Source organism: Stenella coeruleoalba (assembly GCF_951394435.1).
Source record: "Stenella coeruleoalba genome assembly, chromosome: 5".
Lineage (NCBI taxonomy): Eukaryota > Metazoa > Chordata > Mammalia > Artiodactyla > Delphinidae > Stenella > Stenella coeruleoalba.
The window spans coordinates 105,924,028-105,943,953 of record NC_137150.1 but is presented as its reverse complement, the minus strand read 5'-3'; the positions used below and the strand labels follow the sequence as shown (position 1 = coordinate 105,943,953).

The window sequence follows — 19,926 nt, the reverse complement described above, 5'->3', positions numbered from 1 at the left end:
GATAAATTGGAATTAAATGTAGTAACCCCCTGTAGATAAACCCTACCAGGCTCACTGCCAGAGAGAATATAACAACCACTGAGTGTGTCAAGAAGATAAGTTAGATCCTTAGAGCAGGATCCAGGAGTAGCTTTCAGTTCGTGCTGACCTGGATGTTTAGATCTTGCAGTCACGGAAATGAAGTCTGATTCACCCTCAACTTGATAAGCGCTTGTCTCACCTAACAGTTTTGGAACCTGGGGCATGTTGCATAGCATGTCACATTGTGTTGAAAGCAATATGACATAAAAATATAGAGAATTAGAAGGGAAGTGACAGAAAAAATAATATACTTAGATGAAAAGTATGTTATTTGTTTTTTTAAAGTAATTCAAGTGGGGAAAATTCATATGTTTTCTCAGTGTTTGCAAGCTAGCCAACAGCATGATTTCCTAAATAGCCAAGCTACCTTTAGGTAGTTGGCAGTTGACATATTTCTAATAGATACTTTTCTGAGCACTTTGTAAGAAGTCATTTTTGGCTTTGCTTTTTGAACTACAATTCATCAAAAGCACCCCATAGATTAATGCTATTCATGCTACTAGATAAATTGCTGTGAAGTTCAACAGTGGTTTACCTAGGATTATTGACACAAGTAATGAGAGGCTCGATGAAACAGTGAAACCATATTACACTGTGTTTAAAAAGGGCTCCAATTGGGTTCATTACAAAATAAAGGGTTTTTTTTTTTCCTCCTTTGCGCACAGGGTATAATGTTTCATTAGTCACTGGTTGTATAAATATAAAAAGCTACTCTCTTCTGTTAATGGTTTGGCTGTTTCAAAACCCAACTAAATGGTGAAATTTGAGTGGTATTTCAATCTATAATGAATACTGTATGCATTTCGGAATGAAGTGATAAGTGATCATTTGTGAGAACTTTACACTTTTATCTTTTACACCAAGTTTGATTTTACATTAGCTGTGATAATTTAATATAGCTCTAGCACAGAAGGGTCTTTCATGAGCTGAGACTGTCTCTGATTCTACCACAGTTATCTAGGTTCTGTTGATTCTTAACTTGATGGAGGTCAGAGCACTTTGCTGTGAAATCATCTGCTATCTAGGTACCATCCTAATGGTTAGATTTTATTCTTTGGGTGTCAGTGGAAGTGCATTATTTAAATGTTTTCACATTTAATTGTTAACAGCACTGACTTTGTATGTCATGGACACTGGAGTGTTCCCCTCCACCCTAACCCCATGATACCTTTGCAAATTTAAACATTACAATTTCAGATGGTAATTTGAAACTGCCAGTCTGGTTCTCACTCTCAATGAAAGGCCTAACAAAATTCAGTACATGTATACAAATACATGTAAGATAAAACATTACACTTTTGGGGCTTCCCTGGTGGTGCAGTGGTTGAGAGTCCACTTGCCGATGCAAGGGACATGGGTTCGTGTCCCGGTCTGGGAAGATCCCACATGCCGCAGAGCGGCTGGGCCCGTGAGCCATGGCTGCTGAACCTGCGCGTCCGGAGCCTGTGCTTCACAACAGTGAGCGGCCCGCATATCGCAAAAAAAACAAAAAAAAATAAAAATTACACTTTAGAAACGTTTGCACTGTAGAGATTCCATTAGGAAAAAAGGTACCATTTTTTCATTAACAAGCACAGCAATGGAAAAATTAATCTGTTAAATTAGTAGCCATAGTGATACTATTAATTCCTGTGAGCACAGTAGTTTTTTGTTTTTTACTTCTGTATAAAAAATATTGAAGTTACTCTCATGTTATTATTGTTATCATGCTATTTATTTCTTTTGAATGGCTAATTACTTCCATATTAATGGTCTTGAAATATACTGTTCCATTGCTGTTTTTACTATTTGGAGAACTCAGATCAAAGGAGATATTCATTCATTCACCAAATAAGTATTTAGCATTTATTCACTGAGTGAAATGCGCTATAGGAGCAAAGGTGAATATCACTCAAGAAGCTTAGAGTTAAACATGAATGATAAGCATTCAAGTAAGTATAGTACAAAAGTCAAAGAGTTATAGGAGTATGGATATACAATGATGTAGATATTCATAGTTTGTGACAGCATGGTCCAATTGTCTGGAATTACAAAAAAAAATAGTAACACAGTACTCCTGGATTATTTATAAACAAATGGCATACATCATAAATAGAAGTACCCACCAGTGCCAGGAACATAGATAAATAATAAATCAGAGTATTATTATTATACTATTACTAGTAGTCTTATGATACCTTAAAGCAATCTCAGTCCAGTGCTCTGGTACAAAATTTACCCAAAGGTTGTGTACAATTTACTGCCCAAGGTCTTCCCTGAATGGTACCCAGAGCATAAATTAAGTTATCCCTATTGAAGAATGAGAAAATTCTATATTCTTGTTAACTAAGCAATAGAGAAGATCATTAAAAATCAACACTACAGCAAATTAGTAATAGAGAGAGAGCAGGATAAAAGTTATAATCACCCTTGTTTCTCTGATGCAACATCAAGTTCAGAAAGTTTAGGTAAAATATCCTCTCCTCAAAGAAATGCTACCCAGATCTCCATCTTTTAGTATAGAAATCATAGAAGATACCTATTCATTACACAAGGAATGGCTGCAGAGAACTGAGAATGACCTGAGACTAATCTTATTTTGTGGTTGGGGATGATTCAAGTCCTTATATTTATTTGTCATCCACTTATTTAAAAAGTATTCTTTTGGAAGTGTCAGAACTTTATAGTACCTGGGAAATTTTGAAAGAATATCTATGAAGAGTGGAAAACATAAATTACCACTTCCCCCCAAATCCTATACTTCTTCCTCCTCAACTATCCCAATGCCTTTGACCTCCCTTCACACTCATGCTAGAGAAAGGCATAACCACGCCTCAGAATACATATGGAAGATGGACAGTGGTGCTGGAACTCTTTTACTATCATCTGCCCTCCCCAGAATTCAGGAAGAAATACAGTAATACAAGTAGAAAAAATGAGTAACTTATTTCTTCTTCTGCCAGTAGCTGTACTAACTATGACAGGTCCACACTGTAGAGAGGAGTAAGGGGGAGTCCACTGTGAGCTTCAGTGGAGAGGACACTCCACTTAGGACCCATCTCAGGGCTGTCTCACACAGTCATGGCAGAGTTGAGATGCACTATTCCAGAACTTTGTTCATGATACTCACCATCTCTCTTCAAATTTACTTTTCATATTACCATAGTAGCCCTTATATGAAATTTAAAATTATCTTACCATTACTTTTATTCCATTACTTCACTGTTTTTGACTTACAGAAATAAGCTTTTATAACAATTCATTACTTCTTCATTATCTTAACTCTTGTTATTCTTATTTTGAATAAAATTATCCACTATGCACCTTTCCATATTTTTACTTTTCTTTATATGTACATATTTAGCTTTTTCTAGCAAATTTCATATGTAGGACTGTATAAAAACAAGTAAAATTTTTCATAACTAGTATTATTATTATGGTAGAAAGTGAAATAGTATAAAAAGCTTGTTTATGTAATGCCAATCAGTTTACTGACAGTTGCTGACTTTGTATTCCTAAAATATCACTTGACAGTTAGGGTTTGTGTTATATATTTATTCATGTATCTATTGAAATGAATACTGATGAAAAATGTGATATTGCTTTTTGTTTGTTTGCTTGTTTCCAGGTTAATTTACCTCAAAAATAACACATACATAGAATAAGATCCATCACATTTTATTGTTAGCTAGTAAGAACATTTATAAAAATAGTGTTTCAGGTTTTTAATTTTTATAGTAAGAGAATATTACTGCTAGAAATATCTATGTGTTTTCTTTTAGTGAAAGGTATCAAACTATTAAATATGCCTTTCCAGCTTTAAAAAAAATTGATACAACTGCTACTTTCATTTCACTTTACCTTTATTGTTTAATAATAAATGTCAAAATTACGCAGAGGCAGAATGTTGTACACCAAGATATTACAAATTCCTGCATCAAACCAAGCTTCCAAACTTTGTTGTTCATTTAGATACCCGTCTCTTTCAGAGACTACAGGTAAATGCAGGTTCACTTCCCATCCCAGGTGCTGATTCTTCCTTTCAGTCAATTTGTTTACCATGGGAGAGAGGGAAATTGAGTCATGGAGGGTAGCCTTTCTTTCACTTTAACACACATTTCCAAACCATCTGTTATCTCCTTCAAATACTTAACTAAGGTACAAGATATAAATTCAATTGCTTTAGGGTTTTAGTTCCTGATCCTAAATTTAGCAAAATAAATAATACATATATAGATGCATGCCATACTAATTATGAAACAGATTAGGAATATCATAAAGTAATATCCTAAATTTGTGTTTAAATTTGTCTTACTCTAGAACTAAGCAAATATGATAATAATACATACTTTCCTAGTCTTAAGGTATATATTTTATATATTCCTTCTATGATTATCAATGATTTGAAAGCTAATGAGAACTCTCATTAATTAAAATTAAGAGTGTACTTCTGTGCTTCATAGTAAATACATAGCTAGACTAAAAGGTTGGCAGTCACACTTACATTTACTGTTATAATTACCCAGCAACAAAGCATTTAGAAACATTGAGAGTCTACATGATTTTTTTTGCTTAGCTGTGCTGTTAGGAAAGGTAATACAGATCAAAATGGAAATAAGAGAGTGAATCTTTGAGCTCAGATGAGTGGGTGGGGAGCAGGAAAGAGAAGACTGGATTAATGGACAGATGTACAGCCAGTCTAGAAAACATTTGAAAGGGATTCAGCTAAAATCTGTTTCCTCACATGGAAACAGACCTACCAGTTGGTAAATTGATTCTGTGTGCTCATAATGAGCATTTTTCCTTTGGAGATGCTTTCTTTAGAAGCATAGATGGAAAAATATACGGTGTAGGAAGAAAAGGATAGAAAAGACATCCATGTGGAACAACAAAGAGTGCACTGATGGAAGAAGCCTATGGCTGCTGCTCTCATCTCCAGTTGAGAGTTTCCAGACAATAAACTAGCTGGATGAGTCTTAAAACAGTACCTTCTTTAATTGCTGAGATAAAACATAGCATCTCTGGACATGAATAAGCAGGGAGAGCTGTGATGCCTGTGGGAAAGGAGTACCTCTGACTGGATGAATATGCTGTTGAACTCTGCAGAGAGAAGTGAAATGGGATCAAGTAGTGGAGACAGGGGCACTGCTTTCATTATAAAGCATTTTGAAAAGTGGATATGTACAGGCTTACTCAACACAGAGTTGAGGCTAAATTTCATCTCTTTAAGATGAGCCTGAAGTGGATAAAGTTTCACCTTTCAAGGTAAAAATTCATTGAGATACCACTCTGAAGTAAATGTTTCTGTGGTACCTAGATGGATCACTGACTAAGGTGTCCATGCGGAAAACCCTCATTCCTGTCTGAAGGGAAGAAAGACTCCACCACCCAACAAATCCAACATTTAAAATGTTTTCCCTTGCACTCTTTATATATGATCTTTTCTGTCAATTTCAGAACAGAAGGGTTATACCCATGGCACTTAGTCTTTCTAGATTTTTTTTTATGTGCAAAAAAGACTAGAATATAGCTTTATAAAATGTATAGAGCTCTTCTCCCCAAGTATATATGCATTAATTCATTAGAGAAATTCAATCAATATTCAATCACCCATGGGGGGAAATTGTTGGCATTCCTTTTTAGAAACAATGGCATGCCTAACTAGACGAAGATTTTACATAAAATCTGCTTTGTAGCTTCTTACAAAAATGTAGTTTTCACAAACATTGTAACAACATATAACATACTTGTTCCAGAGTCTAAGAATTATCCTTGAATCTTCTCTGCCCTTCTTTCCAATTCATCAGCAAGTTCTGCTGGCGCTGTTTCCAAACCATTCTCCCAGTCACATATGACTTTATTTTAATTCTCTGCAGGGCATTTATCATTATTTGGTATTTTAGTTGTATATTTGATTGTAGATATGTACATGTACATGTATATGTGTATTATACATGTGTACATATATTGTATATGTATGCATTTATGTGCATATGTTATATGCACAAAGCAGAAATCTTATCTTGGAGCAGTGCCTTCTAAATAGCAGGCAATCAAAAATATTTCTTTAATTAAATTTCTTTATCTCTCTGTTTCTCTCTTTCAACAGAAGAAACCTTAATAAAATAATACACATATGTATGTATAGATACATATATACATACATAAATATGCACAAACCCATATTCACATACATACACATATATACACATATATACCTAAGTGTATATGCGTGTATGTGTGTGTATACACTGCCCTAACTTCTGAACCAAATCAGGGTAATGATATTCATTCCTTGGTCACCAAAATCAAGACCTTTAACTTTCATCCAATATTGGGAAAATAAGTGAGATGTATTTACTTGGCAATCCATATGTAAATGCCACCTTATGGATTTAAGCAGTGCACAGTATGAATAACTGTGTATAGAAGAATTCACATCTCCAATAGAAATCTTTGAAATTAGAAGAGTTTTGCAATTGACTTCACATGTCTGTTTATCTTTTCACAAAACTCTATGACGATAGCCAACTTAAAACTGGATTTGTTTTTTGGAAATCTATATCCTTTCCCTTTTTTTAAAATATATCATCTCTTATAAAGATAACATTTATCTTTAAATGTAAACAGATGTAAAACTTCTCTGATGCATGGCCTGAAAATCCACATCACAATGATATTACTACTAGTAATATTTTACTATTCCAGGAAATGTTTTCTTGAGTATCTGCTGTATATAAAGTGCTAGGCCAGGCACTGTAGATCCTATAATAAATAAGTAAACACTCTCAATTATGCCTGGACTTCTTAGTAAAAATAAACCAATGAGGTGTTTTCACTCTTATGTTTTACCATGATGCAATTTCACAGATGTTTCAAGGTCCCCACATTAATTGTAATATTTCAGGAGACATAGCCAGGAGAATATGAAATTCCACGATTAGAAATATATTACTTTGGTAAAATGTTCACTTCTTTATTGAGCCTATATTTTAAATATAAATAATTTGGGGAATGTTATCAATCTGTGTCACCAAATTCCATGTGGGAATTAGTTTATTAAATAAGCTTTTTGAAGGTTAAGAAAGACCCTGCTTTTGCATGAGAACTCTGAATTCTAGGGCTACAGGTGATAGGAGGGCATATTAAAAGTGGAGCTCAATAGGCATTTCTTCACAATTCTGCTTAACATTATTCTTAGTGTTTATTAGGGATTATCTGTTGTGGATACATCCAAGAGACTCTATTTATTAATATGCTTACACAAAAAGTATTTACAAATAGCCCTTGTTGATTTTAAGTTACAGGATAGCAAGTTTATAATAACATTTTTGAAACACTCCCAAGTTCTCCTTTAATTTTCATTTAAATAAGCTTTTATATTGCAATATTAAATATTCTATTTGAATACATTTTACTACCTTTAAAAATCGATTAGACAACAAACATATATGTGAAAATTAGAATTCACTAGAATTAGTGCTGTGTAATAACTTCCAATTTAATGACAGCATTTTTTAACTTACAAATTGGTAACATAGTACAGTAGCACAGTTTAGTTAAGCCTTAGGGATATTTAGTTCAGGATTCCAGAACCCATTGTTACTCTTTTATGGAATTTGTGTATTAAATAAGAAGAGGAATAATTTATGAATAAATGACCAGGTCTAAACTCTGTTTTTTTAGATGAAGAAGCATAGATTCAGAGGGATTAAATTATAGGCAAAATGTCTCTCAGTTATTTTATCACAGAACCTAAATGAAAAATCAAAATATCTGGATTTTTCAATCAGTAATTTTCTACTATATCATACTTTCCCTTGTGTATATTTATATTTGGTTTAAGTTTCTCTTCTAATGGGTGACAGTACTGTTCTCTCAGAGGAAACTGACATCCTCACAGAACTTAAAGTGTTTGATCAAATCATCTGATTTACTTTTTGGTAAAGCACTTTTAGGAAAGAACTCCTAGTATGGAAGTAGGTGGAGCTAAATGGTATGGAATCATTCACTTCAAAGGCATTTTTTTCCCACTTTAAATTTCACTTTCCTTTGTCAGTTTGGAATGTAAAAGAGTATTTTAAAAGAAAAAAAATGCATACATTTTTTTCAAATGACAAACTGATTTTATTCATCAACTTTTCTTGTAATTACGTATGACTTTGGGTTACCACCTACAGTTTAAAATTGCAGTACTTTTTATTTTTCAAGAACAGCTTTTTTTATTGTATGAGGATTCCATTTAGTATGTGAAGCCAGTTGAAGCTATCAGAGGAATAAATATGGATGCATTCAAATATAATTTTTAAAAGGGCTCCTTTTTATGAAGCAGATGAGGTTACCATACAGCTCTGGAAGAAGAGGCATGCTCTGGCTAGTTGAGGCCTTGTCAACCTGGTGGCTGTCATTTAAGTAAGAGCCTTGGTACTGTTATCCATTCTTATGCTATAACCCAAATAGGCTGCTACATGTAGCTGAATATAATGGGAACAGATAAATGTCCTTCTCTGCACAGGCAAAAAAGCAAATACAGTAAACTTTTCCTCTTACAATTGCTTCCAATGGCAGTGCAATTATCAGTAAAGTTAAGGATGCCTGTTATTTTTAAAATTAGGATATGTGAATAACTTCTTTCAAAAAGACACTTCTTACCTTAATACTTCTAGTATACATTGAGTTCTGACTAATAATATTCCACTAATAATCTTCTATATCTCCACTAATAATCCTTGGTTTGAATTCACTCTTGATTATCCTGGGACCACCCAGGGGAGTTAGTGACATAAAGCAGAAAGGAAGTAGACATATGGAGTCCAAACTAAATGGTGGCAGTTTTTCTCCCGATTGAACACTAGTCCTTAGAGAGAAACAAGCAGTTTGGGCTTCTGGGACTCTTTAGACTTAATTTTGCTCTGAAAATCCATTCTGAATGGGCCAGAATGCAATTTTTAAAAAGAGAAACTGCCACAAAACAAAAGAGGTTGACAAGTTAGAAATTATTGTACACTGAATTTGTAGAGAACAGAACATACCTTTAACCTGAAAAGCTCGTTACTGGAAAAAAGGTGCTGTACCACTCTTCAGTTTATTGTATACAGTGCTTGTTGGAACTGATTTCATTTTGACAAGGTTATACAGGATCTGTTGTGCTCTAATAAGCTCCAATAACAAAATGTGGTTGCATTTTTCGAATTCCTTCATTAGGATGTGAAAAAAAAGGGCCCCTTTTCTATTATTTTGAATTGGATATTGTGATTTAGAGCTCTAACACTTTTAAAAACATTGAAAGACTGCATTTGTAATATAAGATTCTTCAGTATGCTGCATTTTAATTTTCTAAATTATTTTTTAGACTTGAAGACTCTTAGCAGGAATTCCTAAAAATTACCTCATGAATGGTAAAAGGAGGAGAGAGGACAGTCTTTTACAGAGATTAACCATGTGTAAGGCTCAATTACTGTTTCACGTTATTAAAAGTGATACCATTTCCTATCTATTGACAACATTGCTATTACCACCAAAAGATGCATTATTTATAAAGCACCAGTCAAATTCAAAGCATAGAGCTAGGAACCCTAAGGAAGCACAGAAATATACCATGGAGTTGATGTCTAATTCTTCTGTTAGCTTATCATCTTATTGGTTCATGAAAAAAAAAACAAAAACAAAAGAAAACACTAGTAATCATTAAGTGCCAAATGAAAGTGATAGCCTCCCGGTTTTCAACCACTGATTTCATGAAGAGCTCTGATATGTATTCTGTTTACGGTGAACTTTATTATTAATAAAAGTTAGAATAATTGAGTGTATTAATTGATTATGTTAATTAGAGAAAATTTTTAAATGTTACCATAGTGCTACACATGTATTTTGATAAGTAGGGAAGGAGAGAGAGAGCTATGTAGCTAGTGAGAGACACATAACCCTGGGTGTGTTCATAGTAGTGTGTCATGAATGTAAACATCTTTGTCATGGCAGCAGGGTATAGATAACAAAATGAGGGAAGCAGAGGTAAACTCGGAAAACACAAAAAGTATTCAGAGAAGGGGAATTTATGTGGTCAAGGAAGTCTTCACAGAGCAGGTAGGAATCAGGCTGAAACTTGAGAGTGGTGTTTCACTAGGTACATCAAGAAAAGGGAGACTATTCTAAGATGAGATTGGGTGATACTGAGGGGTTGGGTCAGAGTAAATTTGCCCCAAGTCAAAATCATATTTTTAAAAACAAAGACAAGTTGATTTATAAAGATTGAGCTTACAGTTTATTGGAAAGATAGGTACATAAACATACATGTCATGGTCATATAATGTATAATAAACATGTGTAGAGGTGTGTGCAAAGTGCTTGAAAGCACACTGAGGGAAGGTATTAACTCTACAGAATTGGGGGATGCTTTACAAATGAGATCATATTTAAACTGGACTTGAAAGATAGACAAGAAAGAGAAAACTAATGTTGTGAAACAGGATGTGGCTCTGAGAACATGGCAGCAAAGAGAACAGAAGGAGCTGAGTCTAGAACTTGGGGAAAGCACTTGTGTCAGGGAAGATGTCTTGTGCTCCAGGCTTTGCTTTTCTGTTTATGTTAACTTGGTACTATAAGAAATAAAGAAAAGAAGCCAGGCATATATATGCTCTGAAGACCTCTATCCCCTGTTGTTCCAGAAAACCTTAACATTGAGGTATCTGAAGACAATGGTGGGTGCAGTTTGGAGTTCACATCAGAGTCATGTAGGTTAAGCAGGAGACATGGTGGACTGATGACTTTATCATAGCAAAGTTTAGCCATGGTCTCCGGACACAAAGATTTTAGTTTCCTGACTCAACAGCTTTGTTGTGTGAGCTAAAATTGTGTTTCTGCAAATGAATAGGTTCTTACAGAAGTAACGCACAGTATTTACACTGCATTTATTTGTAACCCAACGTTCACTCACATGAGTAACTTTTGCAGCCTACTTAGACTTTGCACTAATATGCAGTTGTGCAATTGACTAGATTTGGGGTTCTGTCTGATATTATTGAAGTACTCCTGAATTTTCCTTTTATGTCAGAACAGCACTTTATATATGTTACAAACAAAATGAAAACTGTAATTTATTTTAATCCACATCTTATGTGTAGGTAAAACTATAAGCAAATATTTTCATGCCTGGGACCTTTATTTTTCTCAGTTTCCTATCAATAAAAATGCTCAAATTTTTCCTTTAAAGGACATCTCTGATTTTACTATGGTTACTATAGTTTTCACTAAAACTATAAAGTTTTAGATAGTGAGTCATAGACCGCTATGAATTAATTTTAATATCTTACTTAAATCATGAAGCTATTTTAGCAAGATTTATCCATTTTAGTATATAGTAAATAAGTAGTTCCCTAAGATTTAATGTGCTAGGCAAAGATTTTAAACACATAATCACAATTTCAGAGAATCTGGTGTTACACATTTGTATATATTGTGATAAAAATTTTTAACAATTTGAAAATATTTTTATATCATATTCAAACAAATTTATTATTAACTAGAATATGCTTTTATTTCTGATTTTGAAGAACTTTATTGAAATTTCTCTTGTTTGGATTTAAATTATATCTGAATAATTTATCTGTATTTGCTAATTTATCTGATCAGATCTAAACTAAAATTGAAAAATAAAATCTAGTTATTTTCACTTTGTGCACTCCTCAAGATACCTTTTTTTATGCACTAGATATTTTATCAATTACTAACTTCATTATTTATACTTTAACATCTAGAAAATATATAATACAGTAAATTTCTTTTGTAAATTGTAAATGATGAACTTCTTATTTTAACCATTTTTTTTCCCAGGCAAATTCAACAGTATTTGATTAAATTAACATGCTCTCCAAGGAAAATGACAATAAAAATTTGAGCCCATCTTTGTATTGTAGAAAACAGAGATGAAATATCATGTAGTTAATTGACTGACCTGTCTGTTAGACAGTTATCATTCCTGAATTTTAATATTCATAAATTGCATACCATTAATTTTTCTATTTTTTATTTATAGTTATCTTAGTGTCCATTTAAATCATAGGATGTAAACATGTAAGACATATATTAAAATCTTCTAAATTTAAGTCATATTCAGCAAACTACTTATTAATATGATTGCAGATTATGTGGCTTTATAAACAGAATTAGTAAATTAATGTTGAACCAGGAGTAACTTACTTTTATTATGTGTGTGCACATGTTTGTAATTCTTCTGCATATGAATCAATGTATTTTTATTCTTTGGAGACACAAAACTGGATGTGTCTTCGGGACAAAATGACCTGCATTTTCTATCCTGTACTATATTTGATTGAGTATTCTTTGTAGTAACAACATAGTGTTTTTAAAAGGTACAGAATTCTAGATACCTTAAAACTAAGGCAAATTATCATTACTCATGTTTTCAATTTCGTATTTACTTATGAAAATGTAGCTTCATTCTCATAATCAATGTTTAAATAAAAGGCAAAAGGGAATGCATCAAACCAGGACCTTTAAAATAATTGCTGAATGTTTCCAAATGTTGCCACTCATTTGTAGGATAAAAACTAGAGAGTTGGGTATTTGGACTTAGGAAGACAGCTCAGAATTTACTAATTTCTGCCTTGACAAGAGTTACAATCAGGGCTTCCCTGGTGGCTCAGTGGTTGAGAGTCCGCCTGCCGATGCAGGGGACACGGGTTCGTGTCCCGGTCCGGGAAGATCCCACATGCCGCGGAGCGGCTGGGCCCGTGAGCCATGGCCGCTGAGCCTGCGCGTCTGGAGCCTGTGCTCCGCAACAGGAGAGGCCACAACAGTGAGAGGCTGCGTATGGCAAAAAAAAAAAAAAAAAAAAGAAGAAGAGTTACAATCATACAGATAAAATAAATGATCTTGAGATGGGAGTGTTAGAGAAATTTCTCTTTGCATTATACTTAGGTTTAAGAAAATTTTCTCTATAATATAACATATTTATACATATGTGTGTAATTTTCAAGATGAGGAAACTCTATCTCAAAGTTCTTTCATCCGTTAAGTGGGGATAATAATAGACAACTCATAAATTTGTTGAGATCATTCACCACTGATCACAATGAGAGTTACTTAGTGAGCCCTCGTTGTCTTACACCCTTTCTTGGAAAGTCTCAAATCAGTTGAAACTGGAGAGAGTTCATAAGGTGGTGTGGAATACATGAATCTCAGGTCAGGCTCACACAGCTTTCAAAGTTGCAGGATATGTAAGCAAAGATTCATTTTGTTAGCAAGGAAATTTATTGAAGAAAGAATTTGTAGGTTATAATCTTGAAAATGTATCCTTCAGAAAATAAAAATTGTCTGTATGTATTAAACACAGAGAAGAATTTTTTTTTGAGCAGAAGTAATGAAATATTTTAGTTCTATATTGACTAGTTGACCTGTCAAAAAAGTGAACTTTTCTAGATCCCCTAAAATATGTTTTATTTTTATAATGCTATGAACAAATTCATTTAGTAAACTTTTGCTGACCTTCTAAATTGTGCTAGGGTACCAACAATAAAGTAGGCAGAGTTCTATTCAAAGATTAATTGCCAAGTGGGGAGACTGACAACAATAAAATCAGAACAATAGAAAGTTTAGGTAAGAGAAATATCACACAATTTCCTTGGCCTTTCTGAGAATTACAACTAATTCTAACTAATCTTACATTGTTGAGTTGTAGTTGATTCTGATTAATCTCCTGGTATTGAATGTTAAGATTATTTCAACTTTTGCTATTTCACAATAGAGTTGAAATAATTGGATGGACATGAATGTGTGATAAAAAGAAAGAACAGAATGATGAAATCCTCAAAATTTTTGCAAAAATGAAAGTGTTTAAAATGTTTCAGAACATGTAGGATGAAATAATGTTACTAGTGATTAAAAATATGTAACAGTGACTGGGAGACATTTCTTATTTGACAGGTCGTTTTCTTGACCCAATTGTCGTATCGGCCAAGGCTCTTTCCATCAAATTGCTTTTAGCCAGTTTGTTTTTAGGTACATATGAAGTCAAGGGGAGAAGATGAGAATGATGAGCAGATAAGCAGGAGCCAGACTATGAGTCAATAATGGTTAGTGGTGTTATCTCATCTATCTGGACCCTGTAGAAGACTCTAGGACAGTTCTCTTAAAGTGGATTAACAATTATTAAAACTACCCATTTTTTAAATGTTTTTTGAATATTAGCCTGGTGAGCAAAACCCTATATATCATGCATCTTCATATGGGAAATAGGATATTGTTGGTATATATAAGAATGCTCATGAAAATATATAGACTATCTCCAAAACAAATCAGAGTTAATTATTACCCATCTTTGTTGATATGAAGTAAGGAAAAAAATACAAACAATATGGGGTTTTTTGGCTTAAAAAAAAAAAAGTCTGTTATTTGCACTCCAGAATCAAATAATATAGCTGGTTTTGAAACACTGCTTTTCAGATACAATGAAATTTTATTCTAACCCATTTTCTGATAGCAAATAATGTAATATTTTATAATCAGTGATAGGTTTGGTAATCTTGGGTTCTTTCCATGGAGTTTTAAAGGACTAATATCATTGTATATTCTTATATTTGTTAGCCCCGGAAGATATTTCCCTTTGCACTAATGAAATACATATATTTTGAGATCCTAATGAGCAAATGATTTTGCTAACAGACAAAGAATGTATTATTTTCTATTTTGGAAATGCGTGAAAATTAAAATTACTTTTTTTAAATTTAGAAAATGTCTTTCATTTACCTCCAGTCTGCCTAAACTATTTAGGAAAGCTTACAATGAAAATAAGAGATTATTATAGAAATTAGTAAACAAGAAGCATATGTGCACATATACATAATATTTATTCATTTTTAATGTTGTTGAAGTCAGTTCTACTTTATGATCATGGTAATCGCACTCCAGACAATACCCATTTTCTCTAGTGATTAATGTAGCACCATTGGGTTTTCAGAAGGTTGTTTTCTTAATGTGACTGGCCAGGAAACAGGTGTAAACATAAATACCAAAGATAAGAGAGTGATCTCATGCTGTTTTCTGATGTCTCCAGCATAGAGAATTCAGCAGGTTAAAGTCTGAGGATTGAGTAGGGCTGTTTATCAGAAGTAAGGAACTAGAAAAAATTTGGTGTGACTCAGAGACTTTAATTGAGAGAATGACAGGAAGCTTTTTAATAGCAAAATAACCTGTCAAACACTCTGAATATATAGGAGCTGTGTAGCAAACATGTGAAATCAAACCCCAGCACAGTAATTACAGGTAATTTGTGAACTGTTTCTAATTTCCTCACTGTGTAAATTTTATGCCTATCCACTTGAGACGAGATTTGACTCTCTGAGGATCTTACTGAAGTTCTCATTGCTTGACACTGGCTATATTGTTTCAGTGTTCTCTATGCTGCTTTTCAAAGTTTTAGCTGCTTTTGAGTAAAAGGAAGATTTTGGTGTTAAACTCTAAGCTAATTTTTCTCTTTTTTATGTTCTCTGTATTTGAATCTACTGTCAACTTTTGCCAACTTTGACTGATTATGGACTAGGGGTTGAATGTTATGGTTCAGATATATGTTCAATAACTTCTCCTAGGTATGCCAAATAAAATAAGTCATAAACAGTTCAGAATATTGAGTTCCATGCTAGTTGACCCAATACTTGTTAAAGACTCCTAGGTACTGCAAAATTGTTAGAAGGCGTTACCAGCTAATCAGGGTAAGAATTATAAGATTCTAAACTGTACATTAACACCGTTTGTGAGAAAAGGAAAAGCAAAATAATGGTAATAATAATAGTAACAGTTGGCTTCTTTTTTGTTTGTATCTAAAGATTGCTTTCATCCTATTTCCTATCATTGTTTGCCTAAAAAAAAATCAGAGTATTTAACATGCATATATTCATCCATCGTTAACATTTCTTTAATCTTATATGGTGGTGTTATTTGTGTTTATTTTCTGTTGTGCTGTTTCTTTGTTTACTTCTTTGACAAAGCATGTCAGTTTCTGTTTTACCTCTGTATTTTGCTACTGCATGTCAAACTTCTTAAACGACTCAGCAAACGAATGAATTCTTGTCATTTTAAGTTTTACTCTAAATATTGCAGGCAATCTGCTTATAGTCAAACATTGCTCCAAGTTTTTGCTTTGTGTAGGAGCATTAAAAATCAATGAAAAACAAAATGACAAGAACTGCGTGGTACCGCCAGCTTTGTACCTGATAATCTGTTTAAGCCTGTTAAAAGTTCAACCCAAATAAGATATATGTATTTGTAATTTGAATCATTTGTGTTTCTCTTTTGTTTGCATGATATGATTTTGTTTTATATTTTTTTTTCCACTCACCAGATGTTCCCAACACTTTGCTTCCCACTACTATCATCCCCTCCCTTACCACTGCAACAGTCACAACCACTGTAGCCATAACAGCCAGCCAAACCACATCTGCAACATCCAGCAACATACGAGGTACAGTATGCTTCTTTGTTATGGCCTGGGAAACACATTAAATAGAGCTTTTAAAGGTTTTTTAAAGGGTAGAGGAATAGAGATCCAATTTTACTTACTTCTAAGAAGTAATTAAGTCACCTCAGTTACTATCAGTTAAGGTTGTTGGAATAAAATATGAGACAAGATGGTACATTTTAATTTTTCTTAGTGTCAATTATGACTCTTATGAAAATGTTTCAGGATATAGGTTGAGAATATATGGAGCTCTGCAACATTGAGAGTTTAAAATGTGAACATGGGACACTGTTTGTTTGTTTTTTTTCCTTACCCTATAAATGCAAAGAAATAAGATGTTCAAAAATGCAGAGGTAGTGTTTGTTTTTTTAAGACCCTAGTTTAATGTTACTGATTTGTTATTCCTCTGCAACTAGATTAAAATGGCTGCATTGAATTTGTTGTAAAATTGGCATAATCCAGGGGTCATTATAAACTATTTGCCACATAGAACTTTTAGGTAAATATTCAATATGTCAGCCTGAAGTGATTTGCTGAGTGGAGCTACTTATTCTACTAACAGAATGTTCTGAAAGCAAATGTTCTAGACTTGTCCAGGATGACAGGAATTGATGGTTGGCTCCATGAGTAATTTCTGGCATCCGTTTACTAATAAGTATGTTTGTCTCAAACAGAGCAACCTAAAAGATATTGAAGTAATCCTTAAGGGCAAAAATAATTATTATGTCATGGTTCAGAAATATAAAAAAGCATTTCTGAGTAGGCTTTAAGTAGTTAGTAGATGATGAAAAAATAAAAAGTTGTTTGAGCACATTAGAGAAATACACATTTTAAACTTTATTTCTGCATAAGCAATGTTCAGAGACAATTTGTCCTATTTAAGTCTGTCATTTACTCTTATACATGTTTTATGTCATGTTGGCTGTCCTAATATGTGTTAAATGTAACAATGTAATTTGAAATCATGAGGACTTTACAGTAATATATATCTAAAGTTTTGTCAAGGATAGACTTAACATTATTTTCCTTCACTTGTAAAGACTGTTCAGTTAGACTGTTTGTGTTTCGTAGAATTTCTAGTAATTCTCAATATTATATTGAGTTGCTGCTAGCTTTTACTTTATAGTTATATTACTTTTTCTCTTGTTCCAGAAAAATATTTTAGTATCTTATAATTGTTAATTTTTAATAATTTGGTCAATTCTGTTATACAGTGTACAAGATTGATAGCTAAAGCTTGATGATAGTAACATTAAGAATTTCTCAAAATACCTAGTATTACTAAAAAAACTGTATTTGAGCTAAATCTATAAGTAGAAGAGATTAAAGATCATTCTTATAACAACTTATATAAAAATGAGTAGAAAAATAATAAAAATGAAGAAAAAGTTAAAAAATACTTTATGATGTTATATGAAATATAAATATCTAAAGTTCTACTTTGCTTTTATTGTTTTTCTAAAGATTTTTTTACAAACAGTAATTCAAATGAAATGCAATTTACTGCTTACCAATAAAATCTCTATGATATTAAGTTCTGACTGTACAAACAAATCACTTTGTTGGAAAAGGAGAGAGATATATATTGACTTAACTTTTTTTAAAAGACCTAATTATAACAAAAAAAGCCTAGTTCATTTCTTCTTCAATAAATATTTATCAAGTACCTGCTGTTTATATAAATGGCACTATGCCAGGTCCTAAAATTATGGGGATTAAACATATTGTATCTGAAATCACTAACAATTAAATTGATACATTTCCCCCAAATAATCAGTGTCTATACTTAATTAATGAAAAGTATTCATATTCTTTGTGAGTGTGTATATATATATATATATATATATATATATGGCTAAAATAATAGAAAATATTTTATTTCAAAGTGAAGTGTTGAACAAATCTTTTATATTTGTTTACATGCATCTTAAGTGACTCTTATCTGTTCCATTTTAACCAGCCTGATAAAAAGAAATCAATTTTCTACTTTTTCAAGGAAATTCATTTTTTAAAGATTTCCTAAGATGTTTTGTGAACTTTACACCATGGAATTCAAAAGTGCTGAAAAAATTTATTTTTCCTTCAAAGGAGCACACAAATAAATAAACCTCAAAAAAGACACACACACACACACACACACACACACACACACACACACACACACACACACACACATACCCCGATTCCCTCTTTTTTTACTTAATAGTTGCAAGATATTATTTTTCAAATGGCACCAAGATATGTGAAAAGAAAGCATATTTTATGAGTTAGGCAATTCATAGCATCTGCTTTATACAGAAAAAATAGTAGCACCAACATTGAATGTTAGTGTAATGTCTATTTTTCCCTCCTATCTTCAACGAACAACTGGGAATTGAAGGAGGTCACCAAGCTCACCTGCATGACTAATGTTCTAGTCCATATTTGAGGGAGGTGGGGATTCAGTCAATAAATAAATATTTTATGATTTTTGTACTATATTCCTTTTAATTTATATGATATTCACTTAGCTGTGCATTACCTATTAAATTAGAGGTTTCAGGTGCAATTATATTTTAAGTGGAATTCATTTATCTATAAATTAGTGAAAGATGTTTCCAAATTATAGTTTAAAAGATATAATAAGAATATGTTGCCTAAGAAAAGCTAGGAACTAAATATTTTCAACTTGCCAATTTTTTTTTGTTTACTTTCATCTCTTTCTCTCATTCAGTAATCTAAATTACTAAGCTAACTATATTTAATTTTATTAGGTTTAAATGGCATTTCTTCAAATTTCATAAACTATAACATTTATCTCACTATATACATACTTATTTAATAAATGACCACAAATGAATCACTGTTCATATCTCCATTTACACTCTTTCACCACCCCTGCCATTGCTGAGATTTCTATCCTAAGATATGGTAAACATCCAATTAAAAATAAAGAAACATAGCTGTTGCTATATTAAAAATCAAGATAAAATAGACCAAAAGAAGCTACTCCAATTGTTAGTCATAACCTTGAGAATTTGCACATCTCTTCAATTTGTACATGAAATGCATTCTTGTGTGCAGGAAGAGGAGCTTCAACCATATGGAAGAAAAGCGGGCAATTAGCAGTACCTTGTTACAAAAAAGGGTGCTATAACACAGAGAAGGGAGCAAACTTGAACAGTCATGGGAAAGACAGAATAAGTGAGCCTGAGAAATATCTTTAGGTATGAGTTTCAGTTCTTCTGTTTACAAAGTCTTTGGTCTTAGATGATGAACCAAATTTAGCATCAGCATTTTTGTCAGAAAAATGAGAAACACTTAATTCTCAGATTGCCTTGAGGATTGGATAATGTCTAGAGTTCTGGCAACATAATCAGCACTCAATGTATGACAATGATTGCTTAGTTCTTTTA

General features: G+C 32.7%; 1 protein-coding gene across 6 annotated transcripts in view; it reads left to right on the top strand.

Moving 5' to 3' along the window:
* CADM2 (cell adhesion molecule 2) overlaps positions 1 to 19,926 on the top strand; it is a gene marked incomplete at its 5' end in the record, with an annotated part of 1,063,364 nt that overhangs the window by 984,840 nt on the left and 58,598 nt on the right. For 2 of the 6 annotated variants that reach the window (XM_079922101.1, XM_079922100.1), the window contains one exon: positions 16,415 to 16,534. The exons of the other annotated variants lie outside the window; for them this stretch is intronic. In XM_079922101.1, the coding sequence (XP_079778227.1) occupies positions 16,415 to 16,534 (120 nt within the window). The remainder of the gene's footprint in view (positions 1 to 16,414; positions 16,535 to 19,926) is intronic. 6 annotated transcript variants of the gene reach the window in all.